This window comes from Maylandia zebra, linkage group LG12 (assembly GCF_041146795.1).
Source record: "Maylandia zebra isolate NMK-2024a linkage group LG12, Mzebra_GT3a, whole genome shotgun sequence".
NCBI classification, from domain to species: Eukaryota; Metazoa; Chordata; class Actinopteri; order Cichliformes; family Cichlidae; genus Maylandia; species Maylandia zebra.
The window spans coordinates 14,823,783-14,843,763 of record NC_135178.1 but is presented as its reverse complement, the minus strand read 5'-3'; the positions used below and the strand labels follow the sequence as shown (position 1 = coordinate 14,843,763).

General features: G+C 41.5%; 1 protein-coding gene across 3 annotated transcripts; it reads right to left on the bottom strand.

Annotated features, from left to right (window-relative positions):
- Positions 1–301: 301 nt before the first annotated feature.
- On the bottom strand, positions 302–19,066 carry LOC101477332 (rabphilin-3A). 3 transcript variants are annotated; one of them, XM_004544248.4, is made up of 18 exons: positions 18,808–19,066; positions 8,650–8,739; positions 8,519–8,530; positions 8,232–8,357; positions 7,994–8,123; positions 7,778–7,861; positions 7,518–7,686; positions 6,365–6,547; positions 6,093–6,275; positions 4,615–4,694; positions 4,397–4,471; positions 4,065–4,174; positions 3,797–3,923; positions 3,650–3,706; positions 3,388–3,542; positions 3,227–3,308; positions 2,569–2,665; positions 302–2,475 (listed from the first exon to the last, which is right to left on the bottom strand). In XM_004544248.4, the coding sequence occupies exons 2-18, from the start codon at positions 8,721–8,723 to the stop codon at positions 2,345–2,347; spliced, it is 1,875 nt and encodes a 624-aa protein (XP_004544305.1). In that variant the 5' UTR covers positions 8,724–8,739; positions 18,808–19,066; the 3' UTR covers positions 302–2,344. The 3 variants fall into 3 exon arrangements, with proteins under 3 accessions (XP_004544305.1, XP_076746859.1, XP_076746860.1); XM_076890744.1 differs by lacking the exon at positions 18,808–19,066 and adding an exon at positions 17,980–18,097; XM_076890745.1 differs by lacking the exon at positions 8,519–8,530.
- Between the last annotated feature and the right edge of the window lie 915 nt (positions 19,067–19,981).

Genomic DNA, 19,981 nt, shown 5'->3' with positions numbered 1-19,981 from the left:
AGACGTGAAAAACCCCCCAAACATTTTAGTTAATTCAAATAAAAATTAAGATTTTTATGTGTTGACTCACAGTTTTCAGATTGATGCAAATGTAGTCACCAATGAACCCAAATGGATATCTCCAACAATACTTTTCCATCAATAAAGCACAGTTGAAGTGGTTATAAACTGTCCAATCGTCCACCTCAGTTTTTATCCTTTCAAATTTCATGTTTGTTCCATTTATTACCACCATATGATGAGAGCATCTTTCCTCCTAATATCAGAAAGGCTTTTCCACATCAAGAAGCTTGTTGTTTTTTTCCTTAGACTTTATTGATCTGTGTAAACTCTCTGCAAAATCTTTACATGCAAAGTTATTTGCAAACATACATCTTTCCGTTGCATGCACTATCTATGTACAAATACAGAGATTAAAGAAGAAACATTCCACTGAACTGGCTGAAACAAGAAGAAGACAGGTGTGGGTGTAGCTCAGGAGAAAGCCTGCTTTTGTTTTCTGCTCGTTTTGCTTTTTGAAACAGCAAAATGCCGATCATCATTTGACGATCACTGTGGCTGAAATAGCACAAATGCGGGACTGGAGGGCGTCTGAATAACTGCCACGAGGGGGCAGAGTGGTTTTACAGAGAAAACAAGACGCTGGAAAGATTTTATGTACAGGACCTCTCGTTCAAAGTATAAGATTAATGTCATAGTCTGCTACCGATAGAGTTGGACATGGTCATATTATGGTGTGCTCAGCTGATTATTAGTCTATCCTGTGGATGCTAACAAACCAGTTTATTCAGATTACACCATAGTCGTTATAGTCATGCAGAATATGCCCTGTTGTATATAAAGTATTAACAGGAATGTTGTGGGGGAGAAGTGTAAACATTGATGGAATTACAATAGCATTGATTTCTTACAAAGTACATATATATATGTATCTGTATCTTGAACAACAAGACATTTCATGCATAGAATCTTTTTGTTTTCGTCTTTGTTATGACATTGGAATAACTTGCAGACAGCTGTATAAATTGAGGTCGATCCACTTTGTAAGGTGTGTTTTCCTTGGTTTTTTGTAATCATTGAACAAACGCACACTAAAGCCTTGAATGATTGGGGTGTGGCAGACCGAGGAGGGTGGGGGAGGCTGTTTTGTGCAAAGGGTACATCGGGGTAAAAGCGGGCCATGACTGCCCCAGGCACACAAGAGTCACAAGCACAGTGCATGCAGGTAAAGCTGCACATACTAATGACATAACCTGTCCAGCCTTCTCTGCTTGTTAAGCGGAGCAGCCAAATTTGTTAGGGAAAGCTGTAAGAAACCTGACTCTGTGCATTCCATGTAAACACTGCAGTAGAAAACCTCTGAGGTGTCAGGGTGAACCGCTAGCTTCAGAGGAGTAGAGGTAGCAGGATGAAGTTCTTTTTGTTTGTTTGTTTGTTTCCTGCCAGTTCTCACCGCGACAAAGAAATCAACTGGAAAGTAAACATCACGGTTCATTTTTCAGTTTCTCTAAACACATAGTTAATACTTTCCATAAACTCAGAGTTCACAGTTTAAATTACCATACAGAAAAAAACCTCCTGGTTTAAACTAAGTGCTCTAATTTTAAATCACAAATTAACAGCAACTGATTGAAGATTGATCTAGCTCATGGTCCACTGACTTATGAATCATCTGTTGTAATCAGATGTCTATACTAACCTGAGCAATGTATCATTATGTAAACATTTCTTCATGGTAATATACAATATGCTGAGAAAGTTGAAGTATCTGAAGGTGCAGCTGCATGTAGTGTTGTGTGTGGCGTGACATGCTTATACAGGTCAAGTGTTACACTATAGCGTGATGTCATCACGTGAGAAAACAAAGATAATACCTTTACAGTCTAATAAATTTTAAGCGTGAGCTCCGTCGAGCCTTTTTTTAAGCTTGAGCAAAGGTTGTGACAGATGCCGTAGCATATTGCTTTTCTTGTTCTGTGCAAGTCAAACATCATTTTCCTTTGCGAAGAACGTGTCAAGTTCGGCACAACGTGTAACATCGCTGACAGGCGTGATGGCCTTGCTGATAGATGTCTCAGCTACATTAACAAAAATTTCTAATTCATTTGCGCCATGATTTGTACCAGAGGCAGATTAAGTATCAGTGTAGGCAGAGGAATCGTTTATAAGGAAACGGGACAGAACAGTATACTAACTCGGGGAAGAGGGCAAACGGGAGCAGTGAATACAGAAGATTAAGTAATAAACAAGAACATGGTTAAAAAAAAGTTGATCAGGAGATAAATGCAAGCCAGCTAGGAAGGATAGTATGAGCACATGCTGTATGGTGCGATGGGGCAAGTGGTTAATCACTAGCAACGTGATTCTCATTTAACAAGGTGTGCCAGCGCTCAATCTTCTTGTCTTTGTTCTTCAAACACTCATACCAGTGCTTCAGCCTCTCTCCCTTGGCAGTGATACCCAACTGACATCCACCTGTGAGAAGAGAAGTGGGAGGAGGTGTGAAAGGCAGGTGGAGAACCTGTGAGAATATCACGTTTATTGCATCAAAACAGATCAAATGTTTACCTATGTAGTCATTGGACTTCCCAATATCGTAATCCCACACTGATATATCTAGCGTCTTCTTGGCCAGTTCACTGTGTTTGATGTCGAAACTGAATTCCTGAAGTTTGATAGGGACAATGAGACAGCCTTTAGCCTTTTTCATTTCTGATAGACCTGATATAAAAGATGGATGTAGCCTCCAGGTTTGCCAGTGCAAAAGAGCTTTGAGCCTGGAGTCTTTCTAATGGCCAGCAGGCTTTCCACAGTTAGAAGGTGGTGTAAAAAGAAGAAAAGCTGAGAAAATGACCCTACTTTGTACCTATTACCAACCTCAGGTAAATTATGATCGTAATTAGAGTACAATGATTAAATGAGGCATAAAGCAGGATATGATGGAGGACGTAGTAACTTTGAGATTGACATGTTGCTATAGTTCAAATGAGCATTGTCCTTGGTTTCTGAGCCAGATGTATGCCTGGTAGCATGTGATGCTCAGAAACAAACCTGGATTTAGTTCTATCCGACTTCACAAACCAACGAGTGAAGTCATAGTGTCTACATCAATCTTTTATATACAGTCTATGGTTGCTCAGAGTAAGACCACAGTAATGTGTTGGTAACTTGTGGAGGAGCTCATTTATATTAACTGCAGAGTTTCCCTTTGAGCTCTCTTACAAACCTCGTTAAACTCTGGGTTCAGAGTCCTCTTCTTGATTTGTGTTTTGCACTTTCCCTTCTTCCCCATGTCAGGCTTCAGACATCTGTAAATTGCACATGTGCAAAATTGAATCTAACGGCATGCATTAGCAGTGAAGTGTACTTATTGTTTGCTCTACCTACATTTTGACATATGGGTCCGAGTAACCATTCGCATCCATGGCCGCCAGATGGACGCAGCGCACAACGCCTATAATGAGGCGGTTCTGCTGGGTGCTGTACATCAGGGATATCAGAATCCGACCACGCTCTTCTACCTCTGTGCCGTCTTTCCCCGGCTATGACAGAGAGAGGAGGTAAATAGTTCAGTAGGATTCATGATAAAAATTTGCATAAACTTGTGGGGGAATCCATCATGTTTAGACATGTGTGGAAATAGCATTGCCTCATCCTCGTAGAGAGCGATCCCTCTGGCTGTGCCGGCTGTTGCGGTTTTCTTTGTCTGCGAGGGGGAGCGAGATTAGAGCAGGTCAAAAAGAGTCTGTGACAAATGGAACAAAGGCCTCTTTGACTATGTGTGAGTTTCACTCACAGGCACAACTCTCTCTAGACACACGTTGAAGTTTTTCTTCTGATTCATCTTCAGTTTCTTCAGTGCCACTCGGGTTTCCCCGATAAACTCATTATGCCCAAACTTGTCTTCGTCACAGACAGAGACCCTGAGAAAATTTTAAGTAACTCTTAATTATACAGACCGGTATGTCTTTAAATGCAAGGACAGATTCAGTTTGACATGTGACCACATGGCTGTTGATGCAAAGTAAAGCTTTAAGTGAAACAGTCTGAAATTTAGTGTTCACCTGAGGGTCTTACGCTGCATGTCCTCATCTGTCAGGCCATGGTAGGTGAGCGCCTCATTCCACACAGGGTTGCGGGTGTTTCTCAGTGTCTTTGTGCGCAGCTTGTTCGACTGTTGGATTCAAGGTGGATCAGGAAAGGAAATATAATTTTCTAGATACAGTTAAACCTCCAAGTCATACTTGTAAGACTAAACCACAAGATGTCAGGCTTGAGCTAGGAGAAAGGTTTCTCATCAAATCAAACGGCCTGAAATTGCCATCCTTCCTTTATTGCATAGCAGGAGATCTTTTAAAATAAGTGAAAGTTTAATGTAGGAAAGTACGCATTTTACCTTACTAGCCCCTGGCAGCAGATGAAGCTTGACATAAGGATCTGCCAGTCCATTTGAGTCCATGGGTTTCAGTCCCTGAGGAGAAACAGGGCAGGGTGTTCACCACATCACAAACGACAGACAGCAATTAAGCTATAGTGCCATTCAGGGCCTTTTTAACATGACCCACTTGATTGAAATTGCCTCTTTGTGTGGGAGAATGAGCTGAATAGTGGTACCTTTGCTTTGAGGATGGTACAGTGGAGGCTGTTGCTTTCCTGTTCATAGTGAAGACTGAACTCTAGAGAGCCCAGAGTGGCTGAAAGAGATCCCGGACCAATCATTACACGAAGGTACAGGGAGACAGCAAGTCTGCTCTTGAACAATTAAGAGTGTAAATATAGAAAGATTGTCTTGTAATTAAACAACGCTCATCTTGTAAATTAAAATGAGAATTGGAAACCAGCCCAGAATGGACTGAAGGGATGGACAAAAGGACTTGACCTTCATCATGAAACATTCTCAGGCTTCTATTTACCTTATGTAAACAGCAGGACAATCTTATTAAAAACAGGGAAATATAATATAAAAGAAATCAAGTCTCAAAGGATAAGGGAGGGAAAAAATAAAGACCAGCATGCTGCCCACTCAGACTTTCTTTACATGAGTTTTATTGCCAAGCATAAGCAAAAGCATATGAATGTCTGGATGTAATTTTCAGTCCTTAAATGGTGCTAGTATGGTATTTTAGTCTGGACCAAGGTCAATATTCCTATATGATCGTATCACTTTTATAGATGAAAATAAGCACTACTGGATTATAATTTATTAAAAGATTAAATATGCATATTATTTATACTGGTAACAAATCACTAAAAATCAAAACATGCAGATATTAAGTTAAGATATGCCGAAATTGCTGTTACTTGTTAAGTAAAGAAGTCGTATCCAACTGGGCTACATCACATCCCCATAGAGAACAGACACATAAAATCACTGCTATTTCTGACATGTTCCCTGCTTACACTGGGGACTAAATCCCACACAAGGGATCTATAACATGTTCCGCCTCCTGTATCTTAAATTTTTTTTTGCACAGCTTAATTGTCCTGGACCTCAATAAAATAAATTAAAACCCAATTCCCCTGAGACAGAATGAGGGCTGTTTGACGCCGGAGGCCAAAATCATGACTGGCGGGTTATCATCCCCATCATTAAAATGGGATACATGAAAACAGTGACTAGATGCATCGCTACTTATGTAGCTCTACATGTTTCTCTGCTTTACTTCCTCTGATAACGATTTTTTTATATTCTGGTCACATACGGTGTTTATTTGTCATTTTTAACTCAGCTCGACAGGCACTGCCAGAATGATATTTACCGTTTGCTTGGACTACTGGGCAATTTATTAAATGAAGTGCACATGAATTATTTTAGTAGGAGCGAACTAAATTGCAGAAATGAAGCCAAAGATGTGATTCAGTATGCCCGAGGGAAACAGATTTTGCCAAATTAAGGGAATCAACCCCCAATACTGTACGCCTTACAGAAATAAGTTCTTCCTGATTTAAAGAAAACCCCAAAACCAAACCCTTATCTTTTGTTATTTTCTTGAAATCAGTGGAGAGAAATCAAACTGTACAGAAAGGGAATTTAAAACAATACACATCAGTCATGTCACTCCATGAGAAGGGTGAGCAGATGGTGTACTCACTGGCTTCATCCGAGTCATAGTCATTGACTTCCTCCTCCTCGTCAGCTGGGGGAGGTTGCTGTCGGGCAGGAGGGGCACCGTAGGCAGTCGGCTGCCTCCTGTCCTCTCTCACTGCAGGAGGCGCTCTCTGCTCTGGAGGAACTGCACCAGAAGAGTAAGCACCTCCATCTCCGACCATTGAACCTACAACCACATTCAGTTGTCTCAGACAGCAAGAAATGACACAACTGAGGATTTCTCTCTCTCTCTAAACACAAAGAGCTGTTTCTCACCCTGCTGCGTCACGTTGGTGGATGCACAAGGCTGTGGTCTGGTGCTCTGGACAGGCACCATCTTCTTCATCACCACTGGGCTGCCCTGCCCGGCCTCTTCTGGGCCAGCCCCGCCTGAGGCCATGCGCATAACTGGTTTAGGGGCCACAGGTGGGTAACCAGGACGGCCCTGTGGCTCGGGCCCTAAAAATAAGCATGAATCACATTATTCAGAACTTGCGTACTGCGCATAGGGGAAAAGTGCATAATAAGACCACTTCAGGCTGCTACTGCAGTGGATTCTGTAATACTCCGCGGTCTCTCCAGATACTTTTGATGTTGTAGCTTTTTTGTAGCACAGGCATTGACCTACATACGCTACAACAAGCTGTGGCAGCCAGCAACCATACATGCAGCAGCTATGCAGACTGCTTCTCTTGTACGGGGAACTCACACTGCACAGGTAATCACGCTGAAAGTGTGAAATGATGCTGTGCGACCCATCATGCCAGCACCACCTGGAGGCTCATTCCACGCCACAGCATGGGACTTCCGACAGTTTAATTGAGCTCTTCATGCCCCCCTCCTCTGTGACAGTGGGCGGCACAGCCAAATTTGGGTAGGAGATAAAAGGTTTGATGGCAGGGAAAAGAGCAATGAGAGGTGGGACTGCATTATCAGAAAGGCTGATCTGAAGAGACTGAAGAGGTGGTGTTTGAAAAAGTCACACTGAAAATTAGAAATATTAATTTTCCAAAAAGTGCAACTTTTCACTTTCTGAGCGGAAGCTAGTTAGCCTGCTTTGGTAGCTTCACACCTGGCCACCATAAAATAGCCAGGGTGGTGACGAAGGGGAGGAAATGAACCACTAGCACATCATAAAAACAGAATACTTAACAGAACACTGTCAGATGCCAGGAAGCAAGAGGAAAGCGCATTCATATAGCAGATCTATCTTAAAAGGGTTATAGATATTGAACTTGCCTGAAACCTGTTGTTCAGAGGCAAGAGCCTCATTTTGATTCTGACCTAAGACATAACATAGACCAACTGTTATAGATAGATAGATAGATAGATAGATAGATAGATAGATAGATAGATAGATAGATAGATAGATAGATAGATAGATAGATAGATAGATAGATAGATTAAAGTTGAAGCTAGCTGTGTCTACCTGGTGCTTGTTGTTGGGTTACTGTCTCCCTCGGCCCAGAGGCTTTTGGCCTCTGGGGCTCTGCTGCCTCCTGGGCACCTGTCTCTTTTGCTTTAGATAATGGCATCGGTGATGGCAGGAAATGCTTCGGGAAACCTTTGAAAAACCAGGCACCAGATCTCTTCCACACCTGAGAAAAGAGGAAAAGCATATGTTTTATCGTCTTTTTCAATGGATTATTGTTTTAATTGTAATTTTATCTCTCGTTTTAAAGCGCTCACCTCTCGCTGCTCTCTGCAGATCTTGCACAGCCACACAGCGCGTGGCCGACTGCCACACTGTGTGCCACACTTGGTACACATGTTCTACACAACAGATTAGAATAAAGATTACCAGCTGCTTGCCATTTTCAATGTTATTACAAATATACGGCTGACCTATTGGATTTTCTTAACCTTTAGCCTGAATCGTAGCAGAAGAGCTGACTTATTACCAACCTTTTTGCAGTCCTCGCACACCACTGAGCTGACCCCAGGTGAGCCCAGCTGCTCTCCACACAGCAAACAGCGGGACACTCCATCCCCACACACAGTCTTTTTCATGTCGTCCAGGCGGTTTATCAAACGCCTGCAGCAGCACAGAGTGAAATCTCACTTAAAATGTCAACAATTATTATCCCAAGTCAAAATATATGTGTGCAATCAGTCTCAGAAGAGAAACTACTGCAGGTCTTACCCAATTCTCTCCTGCTCCATGGCCTCCATTTTCTCAGCACGGGCGATCACGCTGTTTATAATCTCCTTCTCTTCATCGGTGAGGTCTGGACCGGGACCGGGGCCTGGCTGCATGGTCCAGTTGCCCCTGTAAGCCAAGCATACTCTGCAGTTGAAGGTGCACTATATGATTTAACTATACCAATCACACATTTACATGCAGGCATTGAGCAATGAATGAATGAGCATGCATTTACTGCATCAGCACATTGCTGCCTAATGCAATAAGATAGGAGTTTATCTACTTACTGTTCTTTATCACTATGTCACAAATCACATATCAGACAGATGCAGGTGAAAAGAGGAAGGCACAGTTAGGTGTTGATGTGGCCATATGAAAGGTTTACTAGAAGAAAAATTGTTCTGAGCATCAGGCTTACCTAGCGTGCATGTTCCTCTGCCTGTCATTGGACACCCAGCGATCTGAGCTGCTGCTCATCACTGTGTCTGTCATGCTGCTCTGTTGCAGTCTGTGGGATAGACAGAGAGACAGAAGGCATGGATAAATTCAGCATGAGGTAGTCAAACAAGCTTTAACTGATGTCATAAAAACTCTCTAGCTATATCTCAGAGCCACACTTTTACCTTTCCTGCACCCTTATCTCGTGCTTATGCAGCACCAACTTAATTGCCACCGGATTGCTCTCTCATCAAAAAAGTCATTTCCTACAAATGTGTGAGCCAGGACAGAGCCAACATCAAATTGAAAAGTCACCAGCTACACTTCCTTTTAATGTCACAGCGCAGGGTTAATTAAAATGTCCATCAGAAGCCAAAAAAAAAGTAGAATCTACAAAAATCAAATATCATTCCCAGAAAAGTAACTTTTAGCTTCTTCATCCACTTTGCTTCCAATGAATTTGCATAAGCATGAGAAATACACCAACTTTCAAAGAGGCTTGCATTGCCAGATTTACCGCCTAATCAGTATCGTGTCCTCTTGCCAAGCCTGTTTCAATATATAGTTCCAGGAAAATATTCAAGCAGTGAATGGATGCAAGAAAACATTTCAGAAACACCACAAACTGATCTGTAAAATACACGACAGAGCTACAGCGACATAAGCGTTTCCTGTAGGGGGAGAGACGCTTACTGGGCATACAACAATGGGAACGACGCTCATGACAAAACGAGCCTTCTTGTTCATGATGGTGCAGAGTGAAATGATGCAATATGAAGTGAAGTGAGTGGTCTAGTTTGTTTGAATTTAGATGCGCCTTCACTGTCAGGCCTGTGGAGATAAAGTTGTGCAAATTGGGGGTGGCAAGGTCAGTTATTTGAGCAGCTGTTAGTGAAGCCATAAGAATCGCTTCCCGTTTGTGAATCTGCACAAATCAAAGAAACAGATGGTTACGTGCAGCAGGAGTCGCTCAATTATGCAATGACACCACAGCTATGACTAAGAGTCTTTTTACAGCATTTCTGATTGGTCATAGTGTGTTAACGCCTTTTTTTTTTAAATGCCATCAAGTTATCAACTCGTTTGGCCCCAGGGATGTTGGTGAAGCTGGGTATGGAGGTGGGTGCTATGGGGGCAGGGGAGACTAATGTTTATAAGACTATTTATAAGACTTCACTTGGAACTTATTGACGCTCCATGAAGAATCTGAACTGGACTGTTTACAGACAAGGAGAGAGTCACTGTTGCCGAGGAGGATGCTAAGGATGGCTGTGTCATCAGAGTATTTAAAGTAAATGTCAGCTTTTGCGGTCACTGCAGTACATGATGCAAAATAAACCCCATAACAAAACAAAACAAAAAAAATAGACAGAGAACAGAGTGAGTACTAATAATGACAGTGAGAAAGAGTGAGTGGTTCATCCATCCATATGATACACTAGCAATGTAATTTAATCTCAGACTGACATGGTAAAGATAATACGACACCGTCGACAGAATTCACTGAGGCAATTGCCTACGAGTAAGACTGCTTTCTGAGTGTGTGTGTATGTGTGTGTGTGTGTGTGTGTGTCTGTAGGCACTCCTGCGACTGACAGAGGGTTGTATCAATCCTCTGCCAGACAGTACATGGAGCGATTGGATCCACAGTGTATGTCATGAAGGAAAGTACCTGCATTCAGAGAAGACTGGCAGGTTCGAAACTGAAGCAACCAGACAAACTAAGAACCTTTCTTGTGCTTTAGATACCAGGAATTGTTATGGTGATCTGCTCTCTTCCACTGTGTGTCTTTTGTCTTGTCTTGCTTCACCCCCAACTGGTCAAGCAGATGGCTACCCATTTCTGAGCCTGGTTCTGCCAGAGGTTTCTTCCGGTAAAAGGACGTTTTTCGTTTTGCTCATAGGGAGTCGTTTGATTATTGAGGGTTTTTTGCCTGTATTATTTTAGGGTTTTGTCTTTACAATGTAAAGCCTTGAAGCTTTTGGGCTATTTAAATACATTTTCATTTAATTTTTCAAAACTGAGGTGGTGTATAACATAAAACCACCTGGTGGAAATCTGGCAACTAATTAGGTAAAATAAGAAGCATTATTGTTTAAGAAAGAGCGAGCAGGTCAAATGTTTCAGAATGAAAGATGTGGAGACCATTTGTAGGGGCTACATCTGTGATGGGAAAGGGGCGAATCGGTGGGCACAGCATGGGTAATTAGCCCATCTGGGAGTAGTCAGAGAAAAGCTTGCTCATTTAAGCAAAAGAATACCAAACCAAAGTGTGCATGCTTTCTAACAACATGTCATCTTAATAAGAGTGTAAGTGCTACACTGGCCTGCCTGCAGTCCTGCCCATTGAAAACAGTTGGTGCTTTATGAGATGTAAAACTTTCAAGCACCTAAGATCTATATCAGGGAAGACCTGAAAAGTACTCTGCTCTTAAAATTACAACGATCATTCATCATGGTTCCCAAGTTGTTGAGTGTTTTAAAGCATGAGGTGATGCAAAACAGTGTTGATGTTGCCTCTCTTTTTTTGCAGTGTTTTGCTGGTATATCAAAATCAAAATGTCCATATATTATTGCAAAAATCATCATTTTTGTCACTTTGAAGCTTTGGTATGTTGTCTTTTAACTATAAAAACTTAAATAAAGCCTATTAAATGATTTGTAAATTGTTGCATTCTGTTTTTATCTATACTTTATGCATCATTGCCGCTCTTTGGATTATGAGGTTTAATATGTTGGGGGCGGGATTTAGCCAAAAATGCACAATGTTAATGACAAAAAAGGAAAAGTGAGAAGTCACTGTGGTACTTGTCTTCAGCATTTCAAAGCAGGAAAATCCAGCATTGTAGAAACTTGGAGAGAGTAAAAGCAGTAGCAAAAGGGAGGGGTGCACCACTCATTCAGCTGCTCATATTATACTCCGTAACGTCGGGCTCCATACCTTTTGAGGTCTAATCTGTTGTACGTCTGCCTGCAGGATTCAAGAAATTCGCTGTGCTATCAATAGGCACTCTGGGTGTGGGCTTTTCCTTCTGATGCAGCGCCTGCATCTAGCCAACACTAGCAGCACAGTCCTCAGGGAGCCTGGTCTTTTTCCACTTTTTCAGCAGCAGACTGACAGATCAGACATAACTCTGACCACACCGTGTATTTTATGCACTGACACTCTGAAGTGCGGCCCTCCTTCACTTGCCAAAATAAATTACGGCACTTTTGTCGAACATTATTGTCCTGCAGAGGTGGATGGAGAGAGACAGATGGGAGGCTACGTTAAGACTTGGGCAAGGTAACGACTGACTCAGACTAGCCCGAGCTCCCTGCTCGGGATAGATATTAATGCATCACAGTAGTGGGTTCTTTGCTGAAGTGACAAACCAATTAATATTCAGGAGATAGTCTGAAGGATCACATACACATAAAGAGCTGTCACTATAGGATGTTATGCTTTAGCTTTTGGAAAGTAGTGCTGGTTTCATTGGTTGTAGTTTAAATTCTCTCAAAAGGTTTTAAATGTACTGTAACTTTGAAAATTGTATCCAAGACCAATTATAATGAACTGTCTTGCCCAAAATGTCATACTGGGCCTTGTTTCTGACATAATTTTAACCCTCAGACTCCATCCTCTATACTTCTCAGCTTAACTGGTAAAAATGACTCAGTCAGGTGGTGGATTCCTCTCTGAGGAGAAGCACATATTCTCTGTTATTTATTAATTTGTTGTTTATTCTTCTGCAAAAATGTTATGAAACCTTTACAATGGGAACTGTGCAAATGGCCACACCATACCGCCAGGAGTAGCTAGTAACAGATCATGTGTGAGATGACAGCAGGAAAGACCAGAGGGAGAGCATCGACTCAAGACTGATCACCATAAGTCATGGATGCAGCGGGATCTCTCTATAGAGAGAATTTCATATGGGGGTGGAGAGGACCGATTTAGAAACCTGTGTCTCCTCCTCAGGGCCTGAGAGACTAGTCAATACAAATCTGCATCTGTGCATCTTCAGGGGTCTACGTACACACAACTCCCTGAGCACAGCCTGGATGTTTTGCATCAGCTTTTAGCAAACACAGCTATCCATTCTTCAGTTCAAGAAAATCATCAGCAAGAGTAACCCATTTCGAGTCCAGTCAGGCACTTTCACAGATTAATGTTGTTGTATATCTTTCAATAGTAGGAGTATGACTCATTACTGCAGAATATATGACTGGAAAACCAACAGACTGGGAAAAAGCACCTTTTTACAGTAATGTCTTGAGTTTTCAGTACTTGCGGAAGGGAGAGCTGAGGAAAGCAGGCAGTGACAACAAGTCAGTGGGGCTTCTTTGGAATGATTCACCATGGGCCACTGTAAGTGGGATGTAAGGATAGAGCGAAGCTACCTCCTGTACTGAAATCTGCAAACAAAAGCAAGGATTTACTCAAATAATATACAAGCACTTTGTGCTCTAACAATACTGCAATTTTTAAATTGGCATTGATCATTATTTATGAAAGAAACATGAACGGTTCGCAAATCTATTTTGATGAAGCAGACAAACTAAATAATCAAAATTACTGCCAAATGCTAAACGTATTATCTTATTCCGAATTTGATAGAGGACAACTGTCTGCAGCGTAACCAAGGGCTTTATCAATCGCCTGACACCCCGCTACATGTCCTACTTATAAATGTATTAAATATAATGACACTGAAACACTACAAGGTACTACACTTGAATTCCAGGGCAACAATTCCCTCGCCATCCTCCACAAAGGATATTTGTAAAATGGGTTAATGAGAATCAGAGATCAATGCAGATTTACACAATTGGTTTCCCTTTGATTTATATTTCATGTGTTCAAAAACTTTTGAATGCATAATGGAGGTTCTATTAACAATCTAACATACTCAACACGCAAAACCATCAAACAAAGAAACAAAGATTATTGTGAAAGGTGAACGGCAACGTCATCGCTAAAAAACATGGCGCAATGCAAAATACAACAAATCACTTTCAAGTTTTATGATAAAATCATAAAGAAAAAAGAAGGACTTAAAGGAGGGTTTAAGAAGTGACGAAACATATTTTACTTCATCCTGATTTTTCCTCCTCTACCATCTGGTCTGGCAGTAAGTCAGATTGTGTTATGTATTATGAAAGAGAACACAAACAGGTCTTGGTTGGCCTAAAGTTTTAGCTCAAGTCCTGTGGTGATCTGGAACATCATGCCTTCTTTTTTAATTCACTTCCTCACACAGTGACTTTTTTGCCAAATGCTAATTAAATACAGCAAAGTAAAACATTCTGGGCAGACGGAAGGCGCAAGCGAGCAGCATTGCCGGCATATGGATGAACTACTATCACATCCTGAGAATTAACCACTACTCGATGAATTTGAGTACGAGATTAGAATGATGGAGAAAACAATTTAATGTTGAAAACGATCTACTTTTGGAAAATGATGGATGGTCTGTAAAAACAAGCCTATATGTGAGCTGTCTATAGACCACTCAAGTTCTCTTCAAAACACGAACTACTCAACAGCATTTTGACTCACTTGTAAGCTACATGTGATCAGAAAAGTACAACCAGCTGCTCCTTCGCAGTCAGCGGTGACGTGTGAGGTAGAAACTGAAGGTCTTTTTTTATAGGCTGTAAAATGTTCTGTGTTATATTTTTGATTAGGCTATAAACACAAGATTGGAGTACACTGTGCAGTAAGGGTCATGAATGGTAATTGACTTGCCACCTTTAGCAGTAAAAAAAGAAAAAAAAACTGAAACAGGAACGCCTGCAACCACAAAGTAAAAAGGAAGAGTCAAATGTGCTCCAGTCATTCGCATCATAAAATCACATCTCTGCATGTTGTAGTTTGGAAGACAGGATAACCACTTTAGCCCATATTTGTTCTCAACAACTATTAAATGTGTGGGGATAAACAAAAGCTCCTGATGTCAACAGGATGAGTCCAGTAATTTGATAACCAACTCATTTTTATTATTATTATTATTATTATTATTATTATTATTATTATCATTTTTATCTGCAGTTTAAGGAGCTGACTTATCACGGGAAATTTCCCAACATCTGTTCAATGGATTGCAAAGCTGACACATTATTTTGATTGCACGGTATTGCATGATTATATTGTGTAAGTGTATACTCTTTTACTTCAAAGCAAGCATCCCATTCATCTGTAATGTATATTTGGCAGTTCTTAACGCAATTAAAACATCTGATTTCTCAGATTTTATCAAAGGAAACATATCATGACTTGACATTAAATAAACAGCGACGCCAAATTTAAATAAATTAAATCTAAATCGCAGAATTTAATTTATGATCATTTGGATTTATAAACTAAGTAGCTTAACAGATCTTGATGTCAAATTCTCACAATGTCTCAGAGTGAGTGGGGAGAGGGTAGGAGCCACCAAAAGGTAGCCACCCACTCCCAGTAGCATGACAAAACTCCATCCATCCTCCATAGAGGACTGTGAGACGGCAGCATAGCAACACACTGAAAGTTGGACCTGGGCAACACTATAAAGCACTGCACCGTGAAATGTTCTGCTGCAAGAGGAACACATCACTCAGCATTTCTTAATTATTTACAGCTCCCACCCTCGTTGCCATTCACTCTGTGTAAACCCTCTCCTTAAGGCATTAGTGTACGCTTTATGCTCTGACCACTATCAAACAAGGATTTGGGGAGGAACAGATCACATCGGGTGGAACAGATTGAGAAACTCTGTTTAGGGCAACAGTGTGGATGTTAGTCTTTTAGGTCTGTCGCATTGACAAATTATCCATGCTTTCACTCAGACAATGGCGCTGACAGGGACCATCTGCAGAACCATCTGCGAGGACTCTTCACCTCTCAAATGTGAGAGCGTTGTACCATTTTAAATACACACAACTACATCCTCTCGGCAGGCATGGATCCAGGTCCCGCATCGTTGGAGAACAAACAGGAAAAACCATCCAGTGACCAAACAAGCTATCATGCTGATACCCTGCTATAATTGTTGGCTCCATCCAGTCAACCTAAATCTGGCTGGTGCAGATTTTTTTTTCTTTTATTCAGAAATCACAACAAGGCTGAATTTGCAGTCGACATCCAACAGATCCTAGCAATCCTCAGATTTAGCTGAAAACGCCATCTGACCAGCATATTGATTTACATATAATTCAGATTCAACTTTTAGACTCAAAGGGAGCTGAAGAGAAAGTCTGAAACCTTAACCATAAAAAAACAGAGAAAAAGAACAGTTGCTTAATCAACAACAAAACTCCACATGGCATAACATCTGCCATCAGTTAAAGTGCAATACTGCCACCCACTATGCTTAAGTGTCAACGTGATAGTTACTGGTGCTGCACTATTTTTTTGTGTGCATTATTAATATTCTTTAAATATTTCACATTTTAAATATCACAGTTATCACCAACTCTGTTACATCACAAGTCTCCTAATATAGCAGAGAATGCTTTTATCCGAGCCTCCTTTTAAAGCTAAGTCAGTCAACAGCTACAGGACGAGGGAACACTCGATTACCGGCACTCTAGCAAGAGCCTGCAGTGAGTTTCAGATTTGCTTGGCTGATGGTGATTCATCCTTGTATGCCCCAGAAGCAAGAGGTGGGACTGGCTGCTGATGCACCGGCTGATTACGTTCCCTCGGTTTCTTCAAATCTTATGTCAGAGGTAACAGATAGGGGTATTAAATGTCTGTTTGTAGTCTTATGAGACAAAACTACATGGTTCATAAGATGAAAGAAAACACGTCAGGTCTCTCTTAGTCTTACTGCCGTTACTCTCTCCCCTGTGAAGATGTGGTTCAGCTGTGGGATATCTGACTCTCCCTCTTGTCCCACTAGCAAACTAGCAGGTACAATGCCCCTGGGTGTTTTTAACAAATCTGTGTTGGCAAACTGTTCTGGCCTGGAAGCTGCAACACTAACAGCAAGCTTCTTTGCAACTTTTGAGAGAAAAACCTCTGTCGGGAGGCTTCCTGTAGGCGTTACTCTGAAGACCATCATTGCAGCTGCAACATATGTAAAGCGCTGATTAGAATGAGTGTAAAATAAGGGTCAGGGATTGGAAAGGGTAGTGGAAAGGTGGAAAAGGGGTTTTCGAGATAAACTAGTGTTAATTCTATTTTGGATGTTTAACTCCTCACTCTGCTGGGGGAACTTTGTTAAAAGGCCACATTCATTACTTCTGCTTTCTCCAATATGCCACACCATTTAGGCAGCTCGAATCACCACATTTGGATAAGTAAGTGAATCAATGCTTATCCACCGCTGATGAGAATAAGAAGATGAAGCCACTCCCCTCTGGAGCTTGGACACAAATGGCAGAATAAAATCTCCTCTAACAGAATTTAAACACAGAACACAAAATCTGCGTAGATTTACAGTAAAAACTGTGTGATTTAGGCCCGAAGCTGCATGCATAGATGGTGACGAGCACAGAAAAACATGGAGTCATGCACCTTTACCAACTGTGGCCATGGTAACAGCAAGATCAGAAGATGAGAATGAGAGTGATTAAACTCCATGTGTGTGTGTGTGTGTGTGTGTGTGTGTGTGTGTGTGTGTGTGTGTGTGTGTGTGTGTGTGTGTGCGCTAAATTTTCAGACCCATGCAGACCAGGTCATTGTTACAAATGTTGTAAAGTAACGTGGTTAAAGAAGAAGGGTATGGCTGCCTTGTATGCTTGTGTGTTAAATAATGCATGCAGCATGCAAAGCACTTCATTCCTCCATCTTTCACCCCCCCCCCCCACCTTTTCTATAAATACCCATCATTCTTGCTCTTTTACTCTTGTTTTATGTGACCAGATGTGAAAACAACTGATCTCCTCCTATATCTTTTCTTAATTTCATTCCTTCTTTCGAAAACAACAATAGGCTAGCAGGCAGGGAGAAAAATACAAAGACAGGGGACATCAGGATGAAGGTGTTGTTCAATCACTACTGGGGCTGCTTATGTGCAAGGATGCAACTGCAGATATCGCTCAGACCATTCATTCAGTCTTTTCTCCCTTCCCCCATTTAATCCACATGCTTTCAGGTCTGTAGGAGGAGTTGGGAGATGGTGGAACTGGAAGGCAGAGCCCAGCTTCCTTTCTCTGTCCTCTTTCCATATTAATGTCAGAATAAGAATGAACTAGTCCAACCCATTACAGCGCGCGCGCGCGCGCGCACACACACGCACACACACACACACACACACTGCTTGGACATTCCAGGTTTAATAATAATAAGAGCCCTAGGGTGCAGTAAAAGATAACATCACAATAAGTAGTCAACTGATTCACCTGCTCTGTGTCACAGCTGGAGTTGAGAAGCAGCCCTCCCCACATCAGTGATCAGCTTGATGTTTTTCCTCTATAGTCTGCAAGCCTCCAGCGTGCGCTCCTAAAAAACCCTGCAGCAACGCCCAGGGACTGCAACCACACAGTCTCCCACATGACTTACCAGGTCTGTTTTCTTACATCAGATCTACAACAACAAAGCACTTCATTTGCAGGAGGAGCCGGGCTCTAGTCTTGTTTTATTAAATCTTTTTTATAAAGGGAGATGGGGGGCTGAACCTACTGAGGTACACCTAGAGTGTAGCCATTCATGAATAAACTTAGTCCATAATCATAACACCAAAGTAGGTAGTAGTAAATCAGTGCAACACCAGCTCTGCATGAATGACAGCAAAAAATAAAATAAAATAAATAAATAAAATTCTGCAGCAGGATCACGTCTTCAGAATGATGTACCCCCCAAAACACAAAGGATTCACTGAAATGTTCATTGTTATAATTGAAAGCTATAGGTTAATTATCAGCACGCATACTGAGTGCACTGCACACTCCCTCACAATCTTCCCCTTCATTCAAACGACTCAGTAAATAACAGGCTAATAAAAACCCATGATATGTGTTCCAGCAAATTAATAAAAACAGGCAATAAAACGAGCTCCCTAGTAAGCGATTTCTATTCCCCGTGTCTTCTGAATGAAATGCTGCATCCATTCAACTTGCACAGGCTAAAGAGAAATTACAATGGGCTGTCCAAACGCAATAATCTCACAGAAATGTTTCGGGTGAGGATGTAATGTTTGAAAATCCTTCGAAGGAGATCGCACAGCCTACCTGTGAATCCAGCCCTGCCTCTCTCAGGGAGCTGTCAGGGAATGATGCGGACTAAATTTCTGTGCAGCGCTCGGATCCGACCACGGAGTTAGTCATTGCGCATGGTGCTCGTCACAAAAGCCTGTGGTTTTATTTATTTATTTTGCCTGGAAGAGTAATCTGTTGCTGAAATGCACAGTGGATCACCCCAGTGCGTGGGAACTGGTCTTATATCCTGTGCGGAGGATGGAAAGCCCTTGGTACCCTGGGCAGGAAACCCCTGGATGTGAAGTGATAACACTGATGCTCAAGTAGGCAGTCATCACCTGATCCAATTGTCTCCATAACACATTGTCTAAATTTGTCTCGTCATCCAGCAGTCTGTCTTTATGGCGCGTAAACGTGGATTATAGCTTTAAAGGTTGTTTTTTTAAGCCGTTTTTTATTTGAGTCACTTTTTAAAAATTATATTAAACAACCATGGGGTTTGTTTTTATTCTTCATATGTATGTGCCTACAAGAACCTTTGTTTTCTGTAAGATAAAATTAGCAGAAACTTTTATTTCCCCTGACGCATCTTCTTCTTTTTCTCCTTTTTAAAAGATAGTTTTAACTATGTAATTTTCAAGAAAAAAAACAGTAAAGTTCCAACATCAGTGACTCAATTACCGGAGTTTGCCGGCGATTGAATCCTACTGTGAAGATACTGCGCCATCTAATGGATCGAAAAATAATTGCGCGAGGAAAAGGATGAATGCATTTCTTTAGTTGAAGGTTTTGAATTAATCTAAAAGGATTATTTTTTTTTTTAATTATTCTAATAAGTTATTTGTAACGTGAATGAAATCAACAATCGTCACGGTCATAAATAACCGTTGGCACAGTGGTTATGGCCTGCACTTTATGGTTGTTACAGTGTAGAGTTGCCGCCAATGACTGTAGAAAACATGGACGACGCGACAGTGCCTCCTCCCATTGTGCAAAAATGAAGCCAAAATACCCCGCATATGGAGGCTGCCATCTTGCATTTTTGGAGCCAGAGTCTGCCAGTAGTGACTTGAGGTGGAGCGACTGTGTCACGCTCCCGCCCACACACCCGCTGGACCTGACCTCAACCACGCCCCCCTACACTTTTTACGTAGCCCGTCTGCTCCAGTTTATTTGCTGATGGGTTTACCGCGACTGACTACTCGTT